The 23,292-nt window shown below is 35.9% G+C and overlaps 1 protein-coding gene across 7 annotated transcripts in view; it reads right to left on the bottom strand.

Annotated features, from left to right (window-relative positions):
* Positions 1 to 23,292, bottom strand: part of FARS2 (phenylalanyl-tRNA synthetase 2, mitochondrial) — a 662,046-nt gene that overhangs the window by 206,998 nt on the left and 431,756 nt on the right. For all 7 annotated transcript variants that reach the window (XM_074208467.1, XM_074208461.1, XM_074208465.1 and 4 more), the window contains one exon: positions 7,135 to 7,286. In XM_074208467.1, the coding sequence (XP_074064568.1) occupies positions 7,135 to 7,286 (152 nt within the window). The remainder of the gene's footprint in view (positions 1 to 7,134; positions 7,287 to 23,292) is intronic.

Genomic DNA, 23,292 nt, shown 5'->3' on the forward strand with positions numbered 1-23,292 from the left:
AGGTAGGGTTTTTAGAGATCTGGAGCTGAAAGGAAACACAAAATCTTCCCTTCTCATTTAAGCAGAAAACTGAAGTATGGGATATTAAGTGACTTTCCTAAAGTGAGCATTAAAGAGAGAATTTTGAACCTCTTATCAGCATCTTATGAGGCATTCCTCAATCAGATGATCTATTACCTGAAGTCCTATCTAGGACTTCATCTCCCAGTGGGAATTTCCTCATTAGCATTAGTTTGCTGTGTTTGGTTTGTGGTTTTAACTATATCATAGCCTAACAATTCCCAGCCCACAATACTCTCTCCCTCCTTTGAAATCACAGCATATGATGATATTTCTTGAATTTTTCCTTTGTATATGTTTATGTCCTTCCTATTTCTTCAACTAAATTACAGGCTCCTTTACTTAATCTTATGAGCAAAGTAGAATCACAGTAACACATAGGAAGGGTGAGATGCACAAATCTAAAGGCATCTGCATCCTAAATGTTCAAATGAACCATTTGTGCCTCACAGGAAGTAGAGCCTTCTAAGTTGAGCTCTATTATACAAATCAGCCACAGTAGAATACAATATACCTTTTCCCCAGAAGCATGATGTCTTGGGTCTTCTTTGAGCATGAAGGATGAACAACACGAAGCTTTATAATGTGGTTTGGGAGAAAAAGGATGCTAGACTTGGGAGCAAGAGATTTATGTTCAAATATCAGCTGAGTCTCAGTTTCCCCATTTGTAAAATAAGAATGATACCTGCATAAATGGAAAAATGTCAGCCTCTGAACTGTAGTTGTCATGACAACTATCCACAGTTGATCATCTAAATGGACCTCAGGCACTTGACTGCAGGATTCTGAAATCGGAACAAACTGCTTCCCTCTTCTTAGGATGTATTCATCCTCCTTCATGATAGACAATGATCATGATTTGGAGTCAAAAAGAAATTTCCCCATTGGTATGATGTTAGTCACCATTAAGTCAAATTTCTAACACTATCTCGAATGTGATAACCCAATAGTCAAACTACTGAATTCTTTCAGAAGGCTCATATCTATGATACATATATCCAGAGTAAGGCAGATAGAAAATTAGTCAGTCAACAAACATTTATTAAGGACTTATTGTATACCAAGAACTATGCAAAGTGATGAAGATACAAAGAAAACTAAAAAAAGTCCCTACCATCAGGGAACTTACTTTTAAGTGGGAAAGAAAGATTATAAATAACAAGGAACATAAATTAGATCAAATGAGATAATAGATGTAAAGCACTAGATACATACTAGCTGCTATCATCATCATCTTCCTTATTATTGTTTTTGTTTCAGTTCTTATTAGGGAGAGCATTCCAATCATGGGAGAAACCAGTCTGAGCATCAATATCACAATCATAGATGTGAAAGGATGACATGATGATAGATGTAGAGATGGAGAACTTAGAAGTCATCTAGTCCACCATGTTTGTTTTACCAAGAAGGGAGCTGGGGCTCAGACAGGTCACATAATTTATTAAAAATGAAGTAAGTACAAAGATATGAAGATAACAATACATGTAGTACCTTTCTCAGAGAGTTGTTTCAAAGATTAAATGTTCAAGAATCAAAGCCTTTGCAAAATATTATTATTATTATTATTATTATTATTATTATTATTATTATTATTATTATTGTTCTAATGTTACTGGAGTCCAGTTCAGTCCCTTGCTATATACAGTAGCAACTATATAAAGGTTGCTCAGCAGATGTTAAAAATGAATTCAAACAGGGGAGGCTAGATGATAACATGTCAAGTATGCCATAGCAGGTATTTTTGTGAATGTATGGAGTGAAATAGATACTTCCTAAGATACCTTCTAGCTGTATTTTGGAATCAAAATGAAGCTTTCAGCTCAATGGGCAAAGACAGCAAGGCAATGGAGAGACAATATGATATGTTGAGAAGAGCTCTGGACTTAGGAATTCTATGTTCAAGTCTAGGTTATGTTATTTACTAATTATTTAACTGAAGTAAATAATTTAAACTTTGTGAGCCTCAGTTTTCTCACCTACAAAATGACAATAACAGTATCTGAATGGTTGACTGATTCAAGAGGTTTTCACGAAGATAAAATGATTTAACTATAGATAATGTAAGTTTTACAAACTATTAAATTCTATTGTTTTTTATTGTTATTTATAGCTCTCATGATGAGTTGAACCTTCCCCAAAGAAGGCACCATAGGTTATTCCAACACTGGTTAGTGTACTTTCAGATGACATCACTCAGGGATCTGGGTAATTTGTCTGTTAAAAATATCATGATTAGGTATATAACCTGAGCTAACCCTTCCTCAAGTATGTTTCTCTATGTTTATATAAAGTACAAAAATAGAAAAAGAGTTAGGGGGAAGAGTAAAAACTATATACAGATTAATTAAATCAGGTACAGGGTTCCTTTTATTCAATTCAACTTGGTACAAGTTCAAGCAAAAGCTAACTTCTACAGGCATTTTCAACTTTCCTTCTGAATTCACTGACATTCACCTCCACCTTCAGCCTGAGGCCAAAGTAATTTGTTTCAATTCTCTTGGTCCCAGAGGAAGTAAAAGCCTTTCTATCTTGGTCCCAAGCTGAAATAGCTTTTCTCATAACTACCTTAATTCTGACTCAGTGGCTTCCCTGGATTCTAATCACAACATTTCTTTGAATTGGACTTTCTTTTTTTCTAGTCATTCTGAGCTATCATTCCTCTAAAAGTTTCATCATTTTTCTTTCAATTTAAATATTTTATTTACTTGTTTTTTTCCAACTACATGCAATGGTAGTTTTTACCAATCATTTTTTTTTGCAAGGTTTTGAGTTTTACAATTGTTCTCCCTCTCTCCCTTCTTTCCCCCTCTCCCCCGATAGAAAATAATCTGATATAAGCTCTATATTTATAACCAGGCTAAACATAGATTGATATTGAAGATGTTGTGAGAGAAGAATCAGATCCAAATGCAAGAAAGAAAACATTAGAGAGAAAAAAGTGACATAATATATTTAATAATTTAAATTTAATATTAATTAATTGGTTAGTTAATATTATTTAATAATTTAAATTTAAATAATAATTTAAAAATTGAAGATAATAAGCTTTGGTCTTCATTAAAATACCACAATTCCTTCTCTGGGTACAGATTGTATTTTCCATCACAGGTCTTTAAAAATTGTCTTAGATTATTGTATCACTGAAATGAACAAATCTATCATGGTTGATCATCACCCCATGTTGTTGTTAATATGTAAAATGTTCTGGTTCTTCATGCAAAGACTTTTCAGGCTTTTCTGAAATTCCATCCCTCATGATTTCTAATAAAGCAATAGTGTTCCATCACATATATTTACCACAATTTATTCAGTCATTACCCTATTGATGGCCATTTCCTCAATTTCCCATTCTTTGCCACTACAAAAAGAGCTGCTATGGATATTTTTGTATATGTGGAAATTTTTACCCTTTTTCATGATCTCTTCAGGATACAGACTCAGTAGTGGTATTGCTGGATTAAAGGGTATTCTGCATCATTTCTGACCTTAGGATATCTAACTCCAAGACCCTTTGTAAAGTCTTTCCATAAGCATCACCATTTAGGAATTGTATCTGCCCTCCTAGGATCCAAAACCCACCAAAGGAAGTAATTTTTCTTATAAATAAATATATGTATAATGTGTATAATCTATATCAGATTATTCACTGTCATAGGGAAGGGGGTAGAAAAACATGAAACTCAAAAGATCACAAAAAAGATGAATGATGAAAACTATCTTTGCATGTAATTGAAAAAATAAAATAAAATCACATAATAAAAACTCAAATATACTCAATTGTAAGCCATAAAATTTTTTAGAAAGCACTTTTATATATACATACATAAGGATATATATCATATATATATATATATATACACACACACATATACACACATACATTTATCTAAAGATTACAGAGCAGTGAAAGTTCAGATTGGAAAGGGTTCATCTATACCAATTCCATCTACCTGTGAGAGGAAGAAATACAGAATCATAGATGCTGAATTAATTAATGGTGATCAGCTAATGCTTAAGGAAGATTCCAAGGCAGAAACATTCTTTCAGATATGTTTTAAAGGAAGATTGTATCCTCACCAACTCATCAGTGTAACAAATATTGGGAAAGCAATGAAAAGGAAGGGGGTATAAGAATAAAAGACATGGCAGCAAGCCTAAAAATCTGATGGATCTTTTCTCAGAAGAGGGAGAAGGCAACAGGACCATGAAGAAGAGTTGAACTAAGTCCTTAATATTGAGAAAGTCATACAATCTTAGAGCTTAAAGGGACCTAAGAAATCATCTAATCTTCATTTTACATCAGCTACAGAAAGTTATTTGCCTAATTTCATGTATGTGAAAGAGGAATTGACAGAAATCCAGTAACTCCAAAGCAAAGAAAGGGAGACTCCAAAATGTTCAATAACTAAAGGTAAAGGAGCACTGAAGATGGGGGGGGGGGGGGGGGACTGCAGTTAAACTTGACATTCTTGGAGACATAGTTTATAGAGTGAAATTTATGCAGCTATAATATGGCAAACTTATGTCGGGTCCTTCCCATTCCCTCCATTTCAACCACTACTGACTTTATTTTACTCTATATTTTATGAACTGATTCATGTAGATGTTCCCAGAATGGAAGAAATAGTACCAAATTAATCACTCCCTCCCCCCACCAAAGTATACATAACATATTTTTAAGCTTTATCTGCACTGTTAAAATTTTCTCTACCACTTTCCTAAGTCTAAACAATCAGTAAATAATAAATCCTGATTTTTGAAGTATAATTGAAAATTTGGCAGTTGGCTCTCTCAAATTGGTTTCCATTGGCACATCTTAGCATACCCCTGGCGAGGTACATCTGTATAGAAGAGGAAGAATGAATGAGAGGTTGGAGATGACAGCAGGGAATGGTAGGCAGTGGAATATAGGATGGTGTGGCAGGGTACCCAACAGATGTTTAAAAGTATGAGCCTGATTCCTTAAATACATAGTGGTTTTTTTGTTCATTCATGGAGTATGGACTATAGATTTGTATTGAAAATATGAACTACTATGTAATCTTTTGATGTTTCTTAGACTACATTTTGTGATCTAGGGTTCATCTTGTAACTCTGACTTATGATGCAATTTTACTTCACTAAGGAAATTTATATTAGGTAATTTATAGAATCTTCTCTCATCCCCATACCTTGGCTTTCCCTGACTGTGTATCCAGATGAATGATCACCCAATACCCTATTTCTTGGCAGTGTCAAGATGACCAAGGTGAGAACATTGAGTGGACTTACGCTTACCCTGAACTTTGGAGATAAGCTTCACTGCTCCAAACAATGGGCAGGCCTCTGATTATGTTGCACTTGGGGTTAACCACCTCTCCTCAACCCTCCCCTCTCCCCTCAAATCTGGGGAGTATCTTTGAACAATGTGATAAAAATTCCATTTAAATTCCAGTCAGGAAAGCAATCATTGCCAGTTCCTTGATAGTATGGTTGTCTTCCACTCTCATTTGATGCTTGGGGATCTTTCCCTGAGTGTCATACCCTATCTCTTTCACATTCTTCCTTTTTCTTCTACCATAGTGCTTACTAGAGGTTTTCTACTTTCAGCACTGGCCTCTAGATCTTGTTTACATTTACTACCAACTGCAAATGGTAAGTGTCAGTAACCTTAATAAAGCCTCATGTAATAACTATTGGAGTTGTTCCCTTCTTGTCAAAATCCAACCAAACTGGGGGTGGCTAGGTGGCACAGTGGATAAAGCACTGGCCCTGGAGTCAGGAGTACCTGGGTTCAAATCCGGTTTTAGACACTTAATAATTACCTAGCTGTGGGGCAAGCCACTTAACCCCATTTGCCTTGCAAAAAAAAAAACCTAAAAAAAAATCCAACCAAACTGGCTGAATGGGTAGTTATCTGGATCACTGTTATATTACCTTAGTTCATGGGCCACTGACCAGAGCTGAAACTAAGTTTACTGGCAGCTGCACCTCCCATAGATGGAATGAAAAAGGCAGCCCTAATGCCATCCTCTGTCTTCTTCAAGGAAAGCAAAGGCTTTGAACTTTATGGTTCAATGGTAGACAATTCTTCCCTTTTAGTTCACTTAGATAAACTTCCTGGGCAAGACCTACTGCCATGCCTCAAGTGACAGGGAATTCTCCTTCTCTCATGAGAGAGAACGTATGAAATCCTAACCAGGACTCTGGGGTACAGCTCCTGGGCCCCGGGGGATGGGAGCTAACCTACTATCATGCTTAATGTCCATGCATATAAGACTTCAAAAACCAGAATCTATCAGTGTGAGTTGAGTTAGTTTAATATTCTCAAAGCACTTCTTGCTGTACTTTACTTTCAAAAGCAAAAGGAAGCGTAACAAAGCAGATAGAATTATGTTCTTCCTCTAATAAAATCTTTTAAAACTTCAAAAGTAACAGAGATGATGCCAACCAGAATTTACTGAGGGAATTTCCTAATCTAGGGAAGATGCCTATGTGAGGGAAAACAGAGGCCTGCTCTCTAAGTACTATAAAAAAAAAATGATGATTAAATTTTAAATTAGTCATAAATTCCACCCACCTCCCCCATTCCATCCCTATGCTTTTAATATGGAACTGAGTAGTAACAAAACAAATCAGGGATCTAATTTTTAAAGAACAATATCTGAGGTAGAGTCTACCACTATACTTAAGCTATTTCATGATAAAAATTCATAATCAGAATTAAGACTTTGCAATAAACGGTGTACCAAAAGTTTTAGAGCTAAAGGTTTAAAACACCTGGATTTTTGGAATACTCTGAATAATTAATCAAAGAAAGATATAGATTTATTCATTCAAATAACAAAGAAAGGAAAAGATACTAAAGTCTTTTGGAAGAGATTTCAAGAAGAGGGCCAGGGCAGTAATGAAAATTTCTGATGAATTGTCAAATGTAACAATAAATTCAATGAACTGTACGTAACCCTACCATTCCTAGAGAATTTACATTAAGCAGGGTTTTTTTTAACTTTATGTAGGTAAATAGATGTTTATTCTCAGAAAATCACTGTTATCTATATGTGGCGAAGAAATGTATTAAAAAGTTTTACTTACTTTGGATGCTCAAACTTGTCTATGAGATCAACCTTCTCCACCAGGTCCCCTCCAATGGTTCGGACTAAGTCATAGAAATCATTCTCAGAGTAATTCTGAGAGGGGAGCCAGAAGGAGATGTCATTCACCAAAGCTGGATACTTGCTAAGAGGCTAAAAGGAAAAAAAAAAAAAAGATGAATATTCAATATGGAAGGGATATATTCTAAATTTTCATGGCAAGTTTCAATTGGTTAGTTAAGAAAAGCTAATAAATCTTTATTTAACTTTTTTGCATTTTGAGGATAAAATAAACTCAAAGGATAAATTTATCTCAAAATTTAGATAATTTCCTTATGAACACAAAAGATTCTTATCATAATTGTATAATATAATCATGTATTAGATTTACAGATTCTCTAATGGTCAATTTAGTATTAAAGCAATTTGAATTTATCATATTGCAAATTTCCTCATTTGAATTTTAGAAAAGGAAAAAGGTTCAATTTAATTAAGAAGAGATTCATTAACTGCCTATGATGCTTTTCGGAAACCTTCTTAATTTAGAAATAAGTAGTTGTCTTTACAAAATGGATATTTCAATTAGTAATGCTTTCATTATTTGTTACTTATAATTATTTTTCATAATAAAATGCTGAGTTGATTAGCAAGATTAAAAAAAGGATATTACTTCTGAAATTAAGCCTTTAAGGAAAAATGCCATAAATAAGAATACTGGAATCTCTTTTCTCTGATTTCTTTATATAAGTTTTCTCCATATTCAGGCTTTCACTATTTCATTAAGCCTGCATTTAAATATTAGAGAAATTACTTGTTTTCAGAAGGAAACCTGGAGGAGCAGGACAACTTTAAAAGTTATATTCTTAAAGAAAAAAATAGTGCAACATAGACTCTCAGTTTTATGTTCTATTTTGTATGTAGAAATGCTCTGTTATTTCGTGGTAAGTTCAAATTAAGAAATTTAAAAGCAAATCACTGGTATGGTTTGCAAATACTACAATTTGTGTATAAAGGCTTTGGTCTACAAAGGATATTATCTCAATCAAAAATCATATCTCCATTCTGAAATATTTTATGACATATCTAAGAAATCCTAAGTGAATACCTAATAAAGCTATAAACTTGTTAGGGGGACAAATATATATAAACGAATTGATTTATGCTGTCTGAGTAACTTATAGTATAAGCCATCAATGAATACCTGATAAGGAAAACTGCACAACTTTTAAATTAGCACATTCTCCAGGGAATCAGATAGTGAAACAAAAATGATTACTCAACCTGAAATATGAATAAAGTTATCAGACCAATGCACTGGATTGGAACCCCAATTTCTAACTTGAACATAATAAAGCTATCATGTAGGTGTGTATGATAAAATATCCCTGCTAAGGAAGACCAGCTTCATTTCCTCTCCAAGGAGCCAAGCAGAAGCTTTAAATAATTACTACAACTGTTAGAAAGAGATAAAATGAAGGGGATTTAATGATTATATTGAGGTAGAAGGGAGAACAAAACATTCTCGCTCAGGTTGTTTTTATTCTTGCGTCCACCTACACGATGAAGATGAGACTGAAGTCCCATAAGCAGCAAGAGAGCTTATTAAACTAGTTTCTTAGATTCACTTATTAGTATTCAAGAGGGATGGTCTGGAAGGCACCACACGCACACGCACTCACACAAACAACACACATACATACACACATAGACACACAGACAACACACAAATAACATACACTCAGACACATAAAACACACACCATACACACATACACAGAACAAAACAGACACACAGAAACAGTCACATACATACACCACACAAAGACACACAGACACATATCACAGACACACACTCATATACATATACCACATATACAACACAGAGACACATGCATAGACACGTATCACAGGCACACACCCACACACATATACCACATACACAACACAGAGACACACACACATAGACACACATAATACAGACACACAAAACACAGGGACACACATAGAGACAGACACACATACACATAACATGACATGCATTCATACACACATAGTACATATACACACAAAAGGACACATCAACATATACTACACACATAACATATACACATACCACACACACAGAGACAGACCACACACACACAAAACAGATGCACACATAACACATATACACAACACAGATACACATATACACACAAGGACAGACATGCACTCCATACACCACATACACACACATATACACACCACACACACATAACACAGATATATACACACACACACACACACACACACAAACATGGAGACAGTCTATCTCTCTCTCTCTCTCTCTCTCTCTCTCTCTCTCTCTCTCACTAATTCAAGACATAGTGAATGAAACTAGCAGCAACAGCAGCACCTGGGGCCAAGGGACAGGCATAAATGGTGGGCCAGGGGCTTGTTCACTGGAGCCTGGCGTACCTCTGTGTCAGCAGACACATGACAAGTCAAATTGCTCTGGGAGGATAATGGATTCAGGGAGAGTACTAGCTCCCAGGACACACATTTCTCTAACATATGAGAAAGCTTAAGTGCTTAGTGAGGAGAATTTTTTAAAAAGTTACACAATAAAGTTTTCTTTCTTTAAAATAAAATGAATTTCCCTGCCCACATCTATCCACACTGCACACTCTATGTGCTAACTCTGTTTAGAGGTTGGAGTACCTTTGTCCTCTGTACACCAATCTTTGTACTGCTTTCTGCCCCTAGCAATGGTACACACGTAGTAAATGCTTAATTAATGAATTTAAATAAATCCAGTCCACTTTCCTTATTTTGGGGATTAGGAAAGAGATCCAAAGAGAAGTGATTTGTGAAAATTAACAGTTGTGGCAAGATGCATTTTCAGAGTAAGCATCTAAATGTCCTTTTCTCAACCTCCCAATTTCCCTTAAAAAAAAAAACAACTAATGGGGCAATTAGGTGGCATAGTGGATAGAGCACTGGCCCTGGAGTCAGGAAGATCTGTATCCAGACATGTAATAATTACCTAGTTATGTGACCCTGGGCAAGTCACTTAACCCCATAGCCTTATAAAAACTAAATAAGCAAAAACAAATTAAGCATTATTCCTGGTTCCTAATCATATAAACAACAAAATGATGTACTGGTCATTATTATGTGCCAAATATAAAGTAACTTCATCTGTCTCCTTGGTCCAGGGCACCTAGAATCCTAAAGGTAACAGAAAACTGAACCTAAACCCAGCCCACTCAGCAGCTCTCCCCAACTCCAAAATTTCTGGCTCCAAGACTGGTTGGAGGCAAGACCCAAGGATGTGACTCAGGATTACATGGAAACCACTTCCAAAAAAAACCATCCCTCAATCCTAGTTTTCCATTCCTTCTTTCTAAGTCCACAGAGACCCTGGTTCCACGAAGGAAGAGCTTGCTTGGACCTCACCAACCAACTTGGCCATAGCCCTTCTGGAACAAAAGCCTGCTGCGGGCAATAACCCAGCAGCATCAGAGCTACCAAGCTCTGAACAGCCAGTGCTGGAGAAAACAGGTAAAACAGGTTGTGAACTGAAGATGCTGGGCCAGAGAAGTGGGACAGAACAGGTGTGTGTGTGGGGGGGGGGGGGGGGGGGGGGACCACGGGGGTGGGGGGGGAGAGAGATTAACAAGCTTTGAGAACAAATTCTCAAGGAAATCAATCAGAGGGGAAAAAAAAGTCAGGAAGTGAGAGAGAAGGAAAATAAGAGGGGAAAAAAAAGATGGAAAGGAACCAAGTAAAGAAGAAGCAATCCCAAAGACCTTGATTATAAATTTATAAATCAATAGAAAAAACAAAAGGAAATAGTATCCAAATCTAAAAACATGTTGATTCATTTATGAAAAAATATTGCAAAATAAAGGAAAATGATTCACTATTTTTTCTTTATCCTCAAATATACATAGAAAGTTTTAAACATTCATTTTTTAAAATTTTGAATTTCAAAATCTCCTTTTCCAACCTATTTTCCCCCTTTAGTGAGAAGGTAAGCAATTTGATACATTTGAAGTCATGAAAACATATTTCCAAATTAATCATGTTGTGAAAAAAGACATAGACCCTCTCTCTCCCCCCCAAAACAAGAAAAATAAAATAAAAAAACAAAAAAAAAGTTTTGATCTGCTTTTAGATTCCAACAGCTTTCTCTAAAGGTACAAAGCATTCTTCACCATGAGCCCTTCAGAATATTATTATGATTGTATACAATGTACTGATTTTGCTCACTTCAATTTCAAACAGTTTGTGTAAAGCCAGATTTTTGTAAGTTTGTCTGCTTTTGGTACATTGAAGATAAGGGTTTCCAGGTCTTCATAAAATTCTGCTTTAACTTCATCAGTGTTCATTATGGTGGGAGCATAGGCACTGATAATGGTGGCATGGTGTTTTCCAAGATGTGGCAAATTCATTGTCATGAGCTTGTCATTCACTGCTTTTGGTAGGTATTCAAGAATGTTGACTAGATTAGTTTTACCCTAGCTTCATGGCATTCTCTTTCACTTCAACCACTTCAGAAAAATGTGTATCCAGCTCCAACTTCAGTAAGCTAGACTTCATTTGCCAGCCTTGTTTCACTCAAGGCTGCTATTTGGATGCCTGATGAGTTCTCTTGCAACAAGAGCTGTTCACCTTTCAGGTCCATTGGATCTTGTGTTATCTATGAGTGTGTGTATGTTATATGCCCCAATGGTGAGTGGAATCTTCTTTGAAGAAGATTTTGTAATGTTAGAGTAGGCTTAGATCACGAGACATTGCAGGGAATTTGGGGGAGAAATGGAGTTAGAAACAGCAACAGCAATGGTCACCTTCTACTAAAGACTTGTATATATCATGAGCTTCTATCACAAACACTGTATTCTGTTATCCTAAATGCAATAAATATTCCTGGATGCACCCTCATAGCAAACGTTGACATCTAATTGTAAAGAGAAGAGAAAGACAGGATGTGAAAGAGACAAAGGCAATGTGTGGTGCAGAGTGCTGGACTGATCACAGACTCATCTTCCCTAAGCTAAATATTCCTATTCAACCAAAGTGGCGGCCCCAAAGCAAAATGAACACTGGAAAAATTAATGTCAAGAGATTAGAGTGTCTCTCTGAGCAGGAACACTTTGTTGCTAACTTGGAGGGGAAACTGAGCCAACACACAGTTGGCAACAATGGAGCATAAAAGCAGTAGGCAGCTTTCAGAGATCTGCTCATCTAGGCCAGAAACTCTCACAAACACTAAGAGTAATTTGATGAAAATGATGGAGAAATACAGAAGCTGCTAAATCAAAGAAGAACTCCACAGGGTTTACCAGCAGGATAGTTCATCCATTTCTTTGAAGGCAGCATTTAATTCTGTTAAACAGTCCAAGTGAAGCTTAGAGAGATGCAGGACTCTTAGCTCAGTAAGAAGGCAGGTGAAATTCAATTTTATGCAGACAGTAACAAACAAAAATGCTTTTATGATGCCCTGAAAGCTATTTATGGGCCAAAGACATATGGTGCATCTCAACTACTCAGTGCTGATGGATCCACATTGATTAACAATAGGGACTAGATCCTAGAGAGATGGGCTGAACAAATTAAAGTTTCTCTGATGTACCACCTCACACCTCTCAGACTGGCCAATATGACCAGAAAGGATAATGATCTTTGGTTTATACAGTTTGCTAAGCCATTCCCCAATTGAAGGACATTTACTTGATTTCTAATTCTTTGCCACCACAAACAGGGCTGCTATGAATATTTTTGTACAAGTGATGTTTTTACCCTTTTTCATCATCTCTTCAGGGTATAGACCTAGTAGTGGTATTGCTGGATCAAAGGGTATGCACATTTTTGTTGCCCTTTGGGCGGTAGTTCCAAATTTCTCTCCAGAAAGGTTGGATGAGTTCACAGCTCCACCAACAGTATAATAGTGTCCCAGATTTCCCACAACCCTTCCACCAATGATCATTATCCTTTCTGGTCATATTGGCCAGTCTGAGAGGAGTCTGGACTGAGGAACTCTGAGTCCATGCCTCCATTGTGTCTGAGGCCTCTTCCCAGAACAAGCACAATTACAGACTACTTTTGCCCCAGGCACAGGTATGTGAGCAGAAGAATCAGCCCAACAGACAAAAGGGAGAGGAATGACCTCACCCCAGGCTAGAGCCCACCATTGATTGAAGACAAAAGGATTTAACAACTTCAATCACTCCCTCCCAGCCAAGGGAGAGGGCCTCAATCAAGGTCACAGACACTCCAGAGAAAGCAACCAGCATCTCCTACTAGCCAGCTGAAAAAATTGCACTCAGTGAGTAAAGCCTCTAAGGATCCCAACACCAAACCCCTGTGAACCAGCCCCTCCCCAACTAAAGGTCTTAGCAAAATGAAAAAAGGTCAACAGAAAGGTGGATCCATAGAAAAATTCTTGGAAGGAAAAGACCCTAACTCAGAGAGACCTAGAACCTCAAGAGGAGAATAAAATGATCTGGTCTCCAGCACAGAAGTACTTCCTTGAAAAAATAAGGAAGGAGTTTAAAAATCAATTGGAAAATTTGGGAGAGACAATTATCACCTTGCAACAAGAAAACAAATTATTGAAAAATACAATTGGTCAAATACAAAATGTGAACAAATCTCTCAGATCCTCAATTGGACAAATACAAAATGAGAATAAATCTCTCAGCTCATCAATTGGAGAAATACAAAATGAGAATAATTCTCTCAGATCCTCAATTGGGCAAATACAAAAAGAAAATAATTCTCTCAAAACCTCAATTGAGAATTTAAAAATTTATCATACACACACACAAACACATTGTCTGTTCTGACAAAATGGAAACTACCTGGAGAGTAGGAATTGTTTCATTTTTTTACATTTTGTATCCCTGGAGCCTCACACGTGGTGGAGCACAAGGTAGAGACTTTATTGACTGGAAGATCCATGAAGTCAGTAGAGTAAGATGGCAGACAAAAAACTTATTCAATCTTAAACTGCATAACAGAATTATGTAATATTCTACAGTTCACTGCTGTCCTAGGACCAGAGTTGGAATACTTTATCTAGTTCTAGGCACATTTTAAAAAAGAAATTGAATGAATTCAGAAGAGAGATATGAACATGACTAAACTTAAGGAGGAAAGATTTAGGGAAGTAGAGTTATGTTCATTTTATCCTAAGAGGGCAGAGGTTGGAGCAAATAATCAGTTTTTAAGTTGTAGAGGGGCAAGTTTCTGTTTGATGTAAGGAATACTCTCCTGATAATGGGAGCTTTCAAAGAAGAACAGAAAGGCTCAAAAGCAGGATAGGACGACTACTTGTTGGGGATTTCTGAGAGAAGATTTATATCCTGGGCAGAGATGACCTTTTATGAACCTTCCAATTCTAAAACATTCTGTGATTCCATAAAATGAGTTAAAGGCATAAAAATGCCTAACTTTTAAATTATTTATTGCATGAATAACAGAGATATTCTTTATATTGTTCCTTGGCACTCAGCTCCATTTACAGTGATCTGCTGGGCATCTCCACCTGGTTGCTGTGCAGGTCATTCAAACTCAACATGTCCAAAAGAATTTCACACATAGGAAGCCCTTGATAAATGTTTGTTGACTAGGTTTGAATTAATCATCTTCTTTGACAGTGCCCCTTCACTAACTTCTTTAATTTTCTAATGGCATCACCATTGTTTCTGAGTCCTAGGATCCCAAACTTGTAGTTCAGAGCTCTTCTTTATCCCTACCTCATTCTACCTGATAGATGCTAATTTGTGTATTCAGTGGAATAGATGCTCCTTGAGGTCAGGGAGTCTGCTTTTCACCTTTGTAATAACCCCAGTACCTAGCAGGAGTTTAATTAAACACATAATAGGTTTGTAACAGATATTTGTTGAGTGGTTGAGTAGATAAAAGGAAACTATATTCCCCAGAAGCTATTTAGGGAGAGAACAAAGCTCAATTTTCAAAGATGCCTCATTCCCAGTTACTACTCTATTTCACAGCAAGCAAGAAACAGAGCATTTATTAAGCCCTTACTGTGTTGACACTCAGCGCTAAGATTCTGAGAAACAAAACAAGCAAAAGAGGTAGAAGGGGGAAAGAAGGTACCTGTGAGGGCATCTTTTCCATTTCTGAACCCATCCAAGTTCAACTTTTTTTCCAATTCAATTTCATTCTATTTAATTCAACTTAAATTTTAGGGTAAAGGGTTGGGCAAAGGATTTTCAAAAATAGATTTGTCTTGTGACAAAAGTTCTGTCTCTGAAAACTTGTGTTTTTTTTCCTTCTAAAATGTTCATGGAAAAAAATAGACATGACCTAAAAAACAAAAACTAGTGGCTAAAGGTAGACCAACCCACTATCCCTTTCCTCTATCCCCCCAAAATGTGTTTTAACTAGTCATTAGTTAATGAAAAATCTCCAAAGTAACTTTTATAAGAGCATAGAGCTTCAAAGGTGAAGAGGGATTGCAAAGGAGTGATAATGCTTGCATAACTAGGTTGCTTTTTTTCCTCTTTCTTCTGTTGGTTATCTGAGGGCTAATGCAGAGAGGAAGACTCATGGATGAAAATAATGCTAAATCTATGGAAATCCACTTGGGAAAAATCTAGATTGCTTTTTTTGCTTAACACTACCTTCAAAACACCACTATTTATTTGGTGGCAGCTCAAAGGAAATAATCAGGCTGGTTTGATATATACAGTATTTAAAGCCTACTTTATAAATAACTTAACATTAACCTAAATCTGTTAACAGTTAATTTCATTCAGTTTTACAAAAGGCTGAATCCTGGATTTTGCTATGAAATTAAGTCTAATTTGCTTTTTTAATCTCCATAAAGTGAAAGAGTTGATGACAAAATCCTTTTCTAACAAGTTTAGGTTTTGCCACATCAGGAAAATTGATTGGGATAATAAATGAAATTATTACACTTTTGTCTTTCATATCTCAATTGGAGATTTACTTCTCCACTTGTTGTGTTTATTTGTTTTTATTGTCCAAAAGAGCTCTTTGTTCTATGGTACTCAATAAAGTGGGAATTTTTTGGTAAATTCAGTAGAATCATAGAATTAAGAGGGACTTTGGAGGTCATTCAGTTCCATTCCATTCAACATATATTTCTTAAGCTTGGAGTATCTGCAAGGTTTCCTGCTAGCTTTTTTTTTCCCCTTGCTACCCTCAGGGAGCTTAATTTCTACTAGGGCACAGTGGACACAACATATACACATACAAGTAAATCTGAGGTCACTTGAGGAAAGAGAAAACACTAAAACCTGGAGGAAGAGGGAGAAGGAAAAGTTTTGGGAAGAGGCAGCATATAAGCAAAGTCTCGAATGGACGTACAGATTCTAAAAGGAGGAAAGGATGAGGAAGGTCAGTTGAGGAACAAAGGGTATCCTGTGCAAAGGCAGAGTGATGGAGATGCAAGACAGGGAATATCTAGGAAGGTTGTGTGACTGGAATAGAGATACATGAAGAGGAGTAATAGGAAAGTTGGGAAAGGTAGATAGATTCAGATAGTGCAGACCTATAATTGCCTAGCTTAAGTGCTTATATTTTATCCTGGAACTTATGAGAGTCACTGAAGATTTTCAAGTATGTATGTGGCAGGGTTAGTAGACTTGGATGCAGAGAAGAGACCCACTGATGACCCAGAGATTGTGAACTTGTATTATTGAAAAGTCATTTAGGAAGAGATTTAGACCAGTGGTATCAGCTGAATAGAAAGGGGGGTCCCTCCATCAGGATCACAGTCATATTGATTTAGAAAACCACATATTAATATTATCTTTCTTCTACTGTATTTTTACATGTTTTACATTTAATCTGATTCAGGGCATTGAGGGAGTATTATGGACCCCATTCTAGATCCAAATCCTAGCAGAAGTATGAATCTCAGATTCAACTTTGAAAATGTTATTTATCCCTTTGCTCAAAGAACTACAGTATAAGGAGGAACCCATTACTCTTGTGAAGTAACCCATTCATTCCATATGGAATAGCTCTAATTGTTATAAAGTTATTCTTTATAATGAACTGAAATTCATTTTTTCTTTTTTTAGTAACGAATATCCATTAATCACAGTTCCAACTCCTGGGTCCAGACAAAACAAATCTAATCCCTCTTCCACATGACATTCCCTTAAGTAATTAAGTGAAGCTGGTTCTCATTTCTCTCTGTGTGTATACATACACAGACACATAGACTTACATGTACACCTACCTATATGTGTATATATGCCCTTCCCTCCTAAAATTCCTTTGCATTTATTTTGTCAATATTCTGTAAATTCTTATTGATGTATAAGTTGTCTGGTATGATCAATTGCAAGTTGTCTGAGGTGTGTATGCATACACACATTCCTATGTGCATACATATATATATATCATGTATAGATCAGTAAGGATCCCAGGATAAGTTTCATCTGTGTGTTCACAATACATACACAAACATATGAGATTCAATCTTCCTTTTGATTACTTCTGAAAGTTTTTGTAGTCAGCTTTCAGCCAGGGAAATTGTGCTTTAAGTTACCATAAATCAATTTTACCTGCAAAAATAGGATGCAGTATCAGGTGTTTTTCCCCCCTAAAGTCCAAATTTTGACAGCTCTTACTTCACAACTTCATCCAATCATTTGGCAATAAAAAATAAACTATCAAATTTGGCTGGCATGATATGTTCTTTATGAACTCAGGCTGTTCTCACTTATGATTCCATTAAGCCCTGTATATTTACAGATTTTTCTCCCTTTGTTTCATTATTTTGTTTTCCCTCTTACTTAATTTCAGGGAGTGCCAGCAACATACTGTGAGCCTGTCAGAAGCAGGCATAGTTCCTAACAGTCAGCTTTTGTTCTATTACATCTCAATTACTGAGACCCATAGAACTCACAGTGTTCATCTTAGCATTTTCGAAGTTTCTCATTGTATAAGCTTTTTAATTATCTTTTGCCATGGTCTCAATGCTTTCTGAGATTTCACAGATGCTAAGTAAAGTGTTGCTTAGGATAAATGATTTTGCAGTTTGCTAATTTTTCATGTCCACATGTCATCTTTCTGACCGGACCACAAGGTAACTAAGGGCAGAAAGAGGTATCTGGGATTTCTTTGTTTCTCTCATAGGTTTTGCACATGAGATGCCTAATTCATGGGTTACTTGAATGAAGAAATAATTGTTGGTAAACATGTTAGGATTCATATCCACAACATCCTTTATTGTCCAGATGTAATTGGTCCACAGATTCTCTAAAAAAGGAACTGGGAGTAACTCTATGATCATAAGAGAAAAAATTAATTTCATTTAAAGGATTTTAAGACTTTTTCTCTTTTTTGAAAGTAGTATCCTTTTTTGGTGGCATTGTCATTAACTCTATCCAGTTGATCAATATGACACACCTTGGACAAAGACAACCATCAGCTGGTACCAGAATCAAAAAAGGAAGAACATGGCAATGTACAAGGTGGTGGAAAATTATATAGTACTTTCTATATTCCAAAGTGCTTCATTATGCAAAAGGTCATCTTTTTTAAACCCCGATATTTTCCCATATGCTCTATGACTCAAAATACGGAACACCAACTGATTTAAACAAAGAATACTATGGACGACTTAAAGAATAGTAGAGTGCTGTGAACTCATCCAACCTTTCTGGAGAGAAATTTGGAACTACACCCAAAGGGCAACAAAAACGAGCATACCCTTTGATCTAGCAAAACCACTACTGGGTCTATACCCTGAAGAGATGATAAAAAAAAGGGTAAAAACATCACTTGTACAAAACTATTCATAGCAACCCTGTTTGTGGTGGCAAAGAATTGGAAATCAAATAAATATACTTCAATTGGGGAATGGCTTAGCAGACTGTGGTATATGTATATCATGGAACACTATTGTTCCATTAGAAACCAGAAGGGACCAGAATTCAGGGAAGCCTGGAGGGATTTGCATGAACTGATGCTGAGTGAGAGGAACAGAATCAGAAAAACACTGTAGACCCTAACAGCAACATGGGGGTGATGCTCAACCTTGGTGGACTTGCTCATTCCATCAGTGCAACAACCAGGGACAATTTAGGGCTGTCTGCAATGGAGAATACCATCTGTTTCCAGATAAAGAGAAGTGGAGTTTGAACGAAATTCAAGGACTATTCCCTTTAATTTAGGGGAAAAAAAACAGTTATCTTATTGTCTGATCTTGTTATCTCTTATACTTTTTGTTTCTTCCTTGGGGATGTGATTTCTCTCTCATCACACTCAATTTGGATCATTGTACAACATGGAAACAAAATAAAGACTGACAGATTGCTTTCTGTGGGGGTGGGGGGTGGGGGAGGGAAGTAGGATTGGGAGAAAAATTATAAAACTCAAATAAAATCTTTAATAAAGTAAAAAAAAAGAATGGTAGGGAGATAAATAGTGGATGTAATTAAGCTTCAGCCTCTTGCCAGTAGTGACTTTCCAGATTTATTACAGTGTAGCCTGCTATATACTCTATTATGCAGTCACACTAGTCTTCTTGGACTACCTGTTTCCTTTAAGATTCAGCTCACATGATGAGCTCCAAAATGAAGTCTATTCTGATCCTTCCAGCTCCTAGTGCCCATTCCTCCTAAAATTTCCTTGTACTTTTTGTTGACATTCTGTATACAAAAGAATACATATACATAGATTCTTTAAAACAAGAATAAGGAACATGGCAGCAATCCCATGTACTGTATAACTTATATATTGTCCCATTTGATCAACTGTAGGCTCTCTGAGGGTAATGCCATCAGCTTCCATGGGTTAAAATATCATTATTATACCTGTGATCTGTAAATACAGTTTTAGTCTTTTTTTTTCTGAACCTCTAACTCTCTACCAGCAACTATCTTTTTTATTCTTTTTAAAAATTAATTTATTTTAATTCACAGAATAAAACAAGAATTTCAATAACATAGTATAATAAAGAAAGATGACTGCACATGAAACTTCAGATCTACTGGGTACAATGTACTGTTCTTTTAAATTTATAGCAAAGTTCTCGTGCAACTTTTTTTCTTCCCTCCCTCCAGGGGAAATGCTCCACACATGTGTACATATGTGTAAAATCATTGCCTACATAATTCTATTTATCAGTTATTTTTTATGATCATATGAAAATGCTTTAAATCATTAGTGATTAGAGAAATGCAAATTAAAATAACCAACTCCCTTCTGAACATTTTAAACTATATCTCTCATAAATATCTCAAACTTGATGTCCCAAACAAAACTCATTATCTTTCCAAATCCAGCCCTTTTTAGAACTTTCCTATCCAAGATAGGACACCATCATCCTCCCAGGTTACACAGATTCTCAATCTTGGTGTCACCTTTGACTCCTCACCTACACCATAAAAACCAATCTCTTTCTCTCCACCCACATAATTACAGCCTTTGCTCAGATCTCATCACCTCATGCTTGGACTACAGCAATAGTCTTCTAACTGATCTCATCTCAAGTTTCTCCCTGTTCCAATCTATCTCCACATCACTGCCAAAACATCTCCCTAAAATTTATGTCTGATCATCTTATCTCCATATAAAATTAATTCCAGTAGTTTCTTATTAGCTCTTAGGTAAAATATAAACTATTTCTGCTTGAATTTTAAGTCTTTCTAATTTGGTCCCTTCCTATCTTTCCATTATTCTTATATACCATTCCCCTCCACATTTGCTCATTTAGTTCCTGAAACAAAAAACATTTATTAACTGTTGGCTGATTAATTTTTGCTTTTACATACACATAGTAGTCAAGTAACAAATACTTATGGATTGATTTGCTGATTTCATGTGAGAATTAGTGCACAAGACACTGTCATAGACAGGAATAATTAGAAGTAGGCTGGTTATGACGTGAAAGCAAGAGATGAGGCAGATACCCCAGATTTTATACTAGTATCCACAAAATATTAAAAGTCTTGGCAGGAGGTTTCAAACTGAATAGAATTTCACCCTCCCAAATCTTATTGTTGTTCACTTATATGCCTACAAAATTAACAGAAAATCTTGTAGGATAGGAGGATGGATAGTTTCAAAAATACCAGAATACAGAAGGCTTTAATTACATAGACAAAAGGCTTGGAACAGACTAGAAAGCAACAAGTCATTTAATTTGAATTCTTGTGTGTTTGATGTTATATATATATATATATATATATATATATATATATATATACACACACACACACACAACATTATTAGTAGAATAGTAATATATATATATATATATATATATATATATATATATATATAAAATGTATAAATAAATATAACTTTGCTTTCTAATTTATTGCTAGACATAACTAATCAAAAGGGTCTGGAAGCTAAAGGATAAAACTATAGTCCCCTCCGAAATAAAATAAGAGGCATTTTCTAGCTCCTACATTTTTTAAGAAGTCTACTCTTAGAGGGGAGCAATGGACTAGGAGTATGAAATGAGACATACATTGTCAGACATGGCTGCTGCAGGGTTTTGCTTTGCTTATACATAATGCTTTGTTACAGAGGAAAGCTCTTTTTTTTGTGAGTGGAAAAGTCATTCTCTCTCTCTCAAGGAATGTAAACTCCTTGAGGGCAGAAAGAGTTGCTTTGTCTTTGTATCTCCATTACCTAGGAATGAACTTGGCACAAAATGAACTCTGAATAAGTGCTTGAGAAGTAACATTGTGGGGAGAAAAAAGATACCAATATAATATTAAAAAGGAAGGAAAGCTATTTTATTTGGTCCTGGAGAGTCCTCCTATGGTTTCCAGAATAAATTGGCTCTGTGAACTAATACTTCTACTGCTTGGTAGGGTCTACTCAAGAATTGCCAGTAAAGTTTATATCATCAGAAGACGGAGAATAAGGTTTACATCACAAGGAGCAAAAATAAGCAACACGGCAGCAATCCCATGTCCTGTATAATATATAGTAACCCATGACTATTATAAAAAGCTTCTAGGTTCCACTTCTGCTAACAGTTATTGTGAAAATGATTCCCTCATTATCCTGGTCTTCTAAAATCAGCACAAGGTCATTGGTCAGTAAGTTGTTTTTTTTTTTTCAGGAAAATGAGTTGTCCATTCATTACAACTGTCTTAATTTATTCTTTGAGTAGTCAGGAACTTTCCAGTTTGTCTACAAAAAAATGATCTATAATCGGGGGTCAAAGTTATGATAAAGTGGCATGTCAAAACCAGTATGGGTCTTTTGCATGAATGGTAGCTCTTCTTACAAAGTAAACTAGGGCTCAGCACCCATTATTCACCTTTCCCCACTTCCATTTACTTCCTTTCCTCAGTCACGTAAATTTGCCAAGCTCCTTAAATGTAGTAATAGGTGTATTTGTGTTTGTGTGTATGTATGTATGTGAGTATGTACATGCATGCGCATTCTTAATAGAAAATAAAAGCAACACAAAACTATATTTTTTCTTTCTATCCAAGTCACCTATGTTCTTTAAAGCAGTTTAGCAACCCTGTTTCCTCTTACTTGACAGAAACAATAGCTTTTGAACAATCTTTGAGAAAAAAAAGAAAAATAAATAAAGAAGGGAAGGCAAAAAGAAAGGAAGGAAAGATGGATTAGAAGGAGGTCGGTTGGTTAGAAGGCTATTCTATTTTACAAGTCCAGGTGAGAGTGTATAACACTTAAACTGAAGTGGTAACAATGTGAATTGAGAGAAAAGGACAGATGCAAGATGCTGTGGAACTAAAAATCCAAAGAATTTGCTGATCCAATTACTTAGATGAAAAAGGAAGAAAAAGAAATCAAAGACTGAGGTTTTAAGGCTGGGTTACTGGAAGGCTAGTCACATCACCACCAAAATCAGCAAAAGTGGGAAGAACAGTAGATTGAGGGAGGAAACTGCTCAGTTTTAGATATATTTAAGGTTTAAGGTTGCAGTAAGACATTGAGTTGGAGATGTTCAACGGTCAGTCACATAGAGTCATCTCTCAAGGGGTAAAACTGGAGCTAGGTATATAAATTTGGTTATATTCTTAATAAAGATGAATCAAAATTCAGGAATGGATGATATGGGGAGGATACAGAGAAAGGAGAAAGGAAGACAAGGAAGCCTTAGAGGTGAGAGGAGATTAACTCTTTGGAGTTTGGAGAACAGGATGAAGCAACAAAAAAAAAATGTGAAGAAA

Source organism: Macrotis lagotis, chromosome X (genome assembly GCF_037893015.1).
Source record: "Macrotis lagotis isolate mMagLag1 chromosome X, bilby.v1.9.chrom.fasta, whole genome shotgun sequence".
In the NCBI taxonomy this organism is placed as follows: Eukaryota; Metazoa; Chordata; class Mammalia; order Peramelemorphia; family Peramelidae; genus Macrotis; species Macrotis lagotis.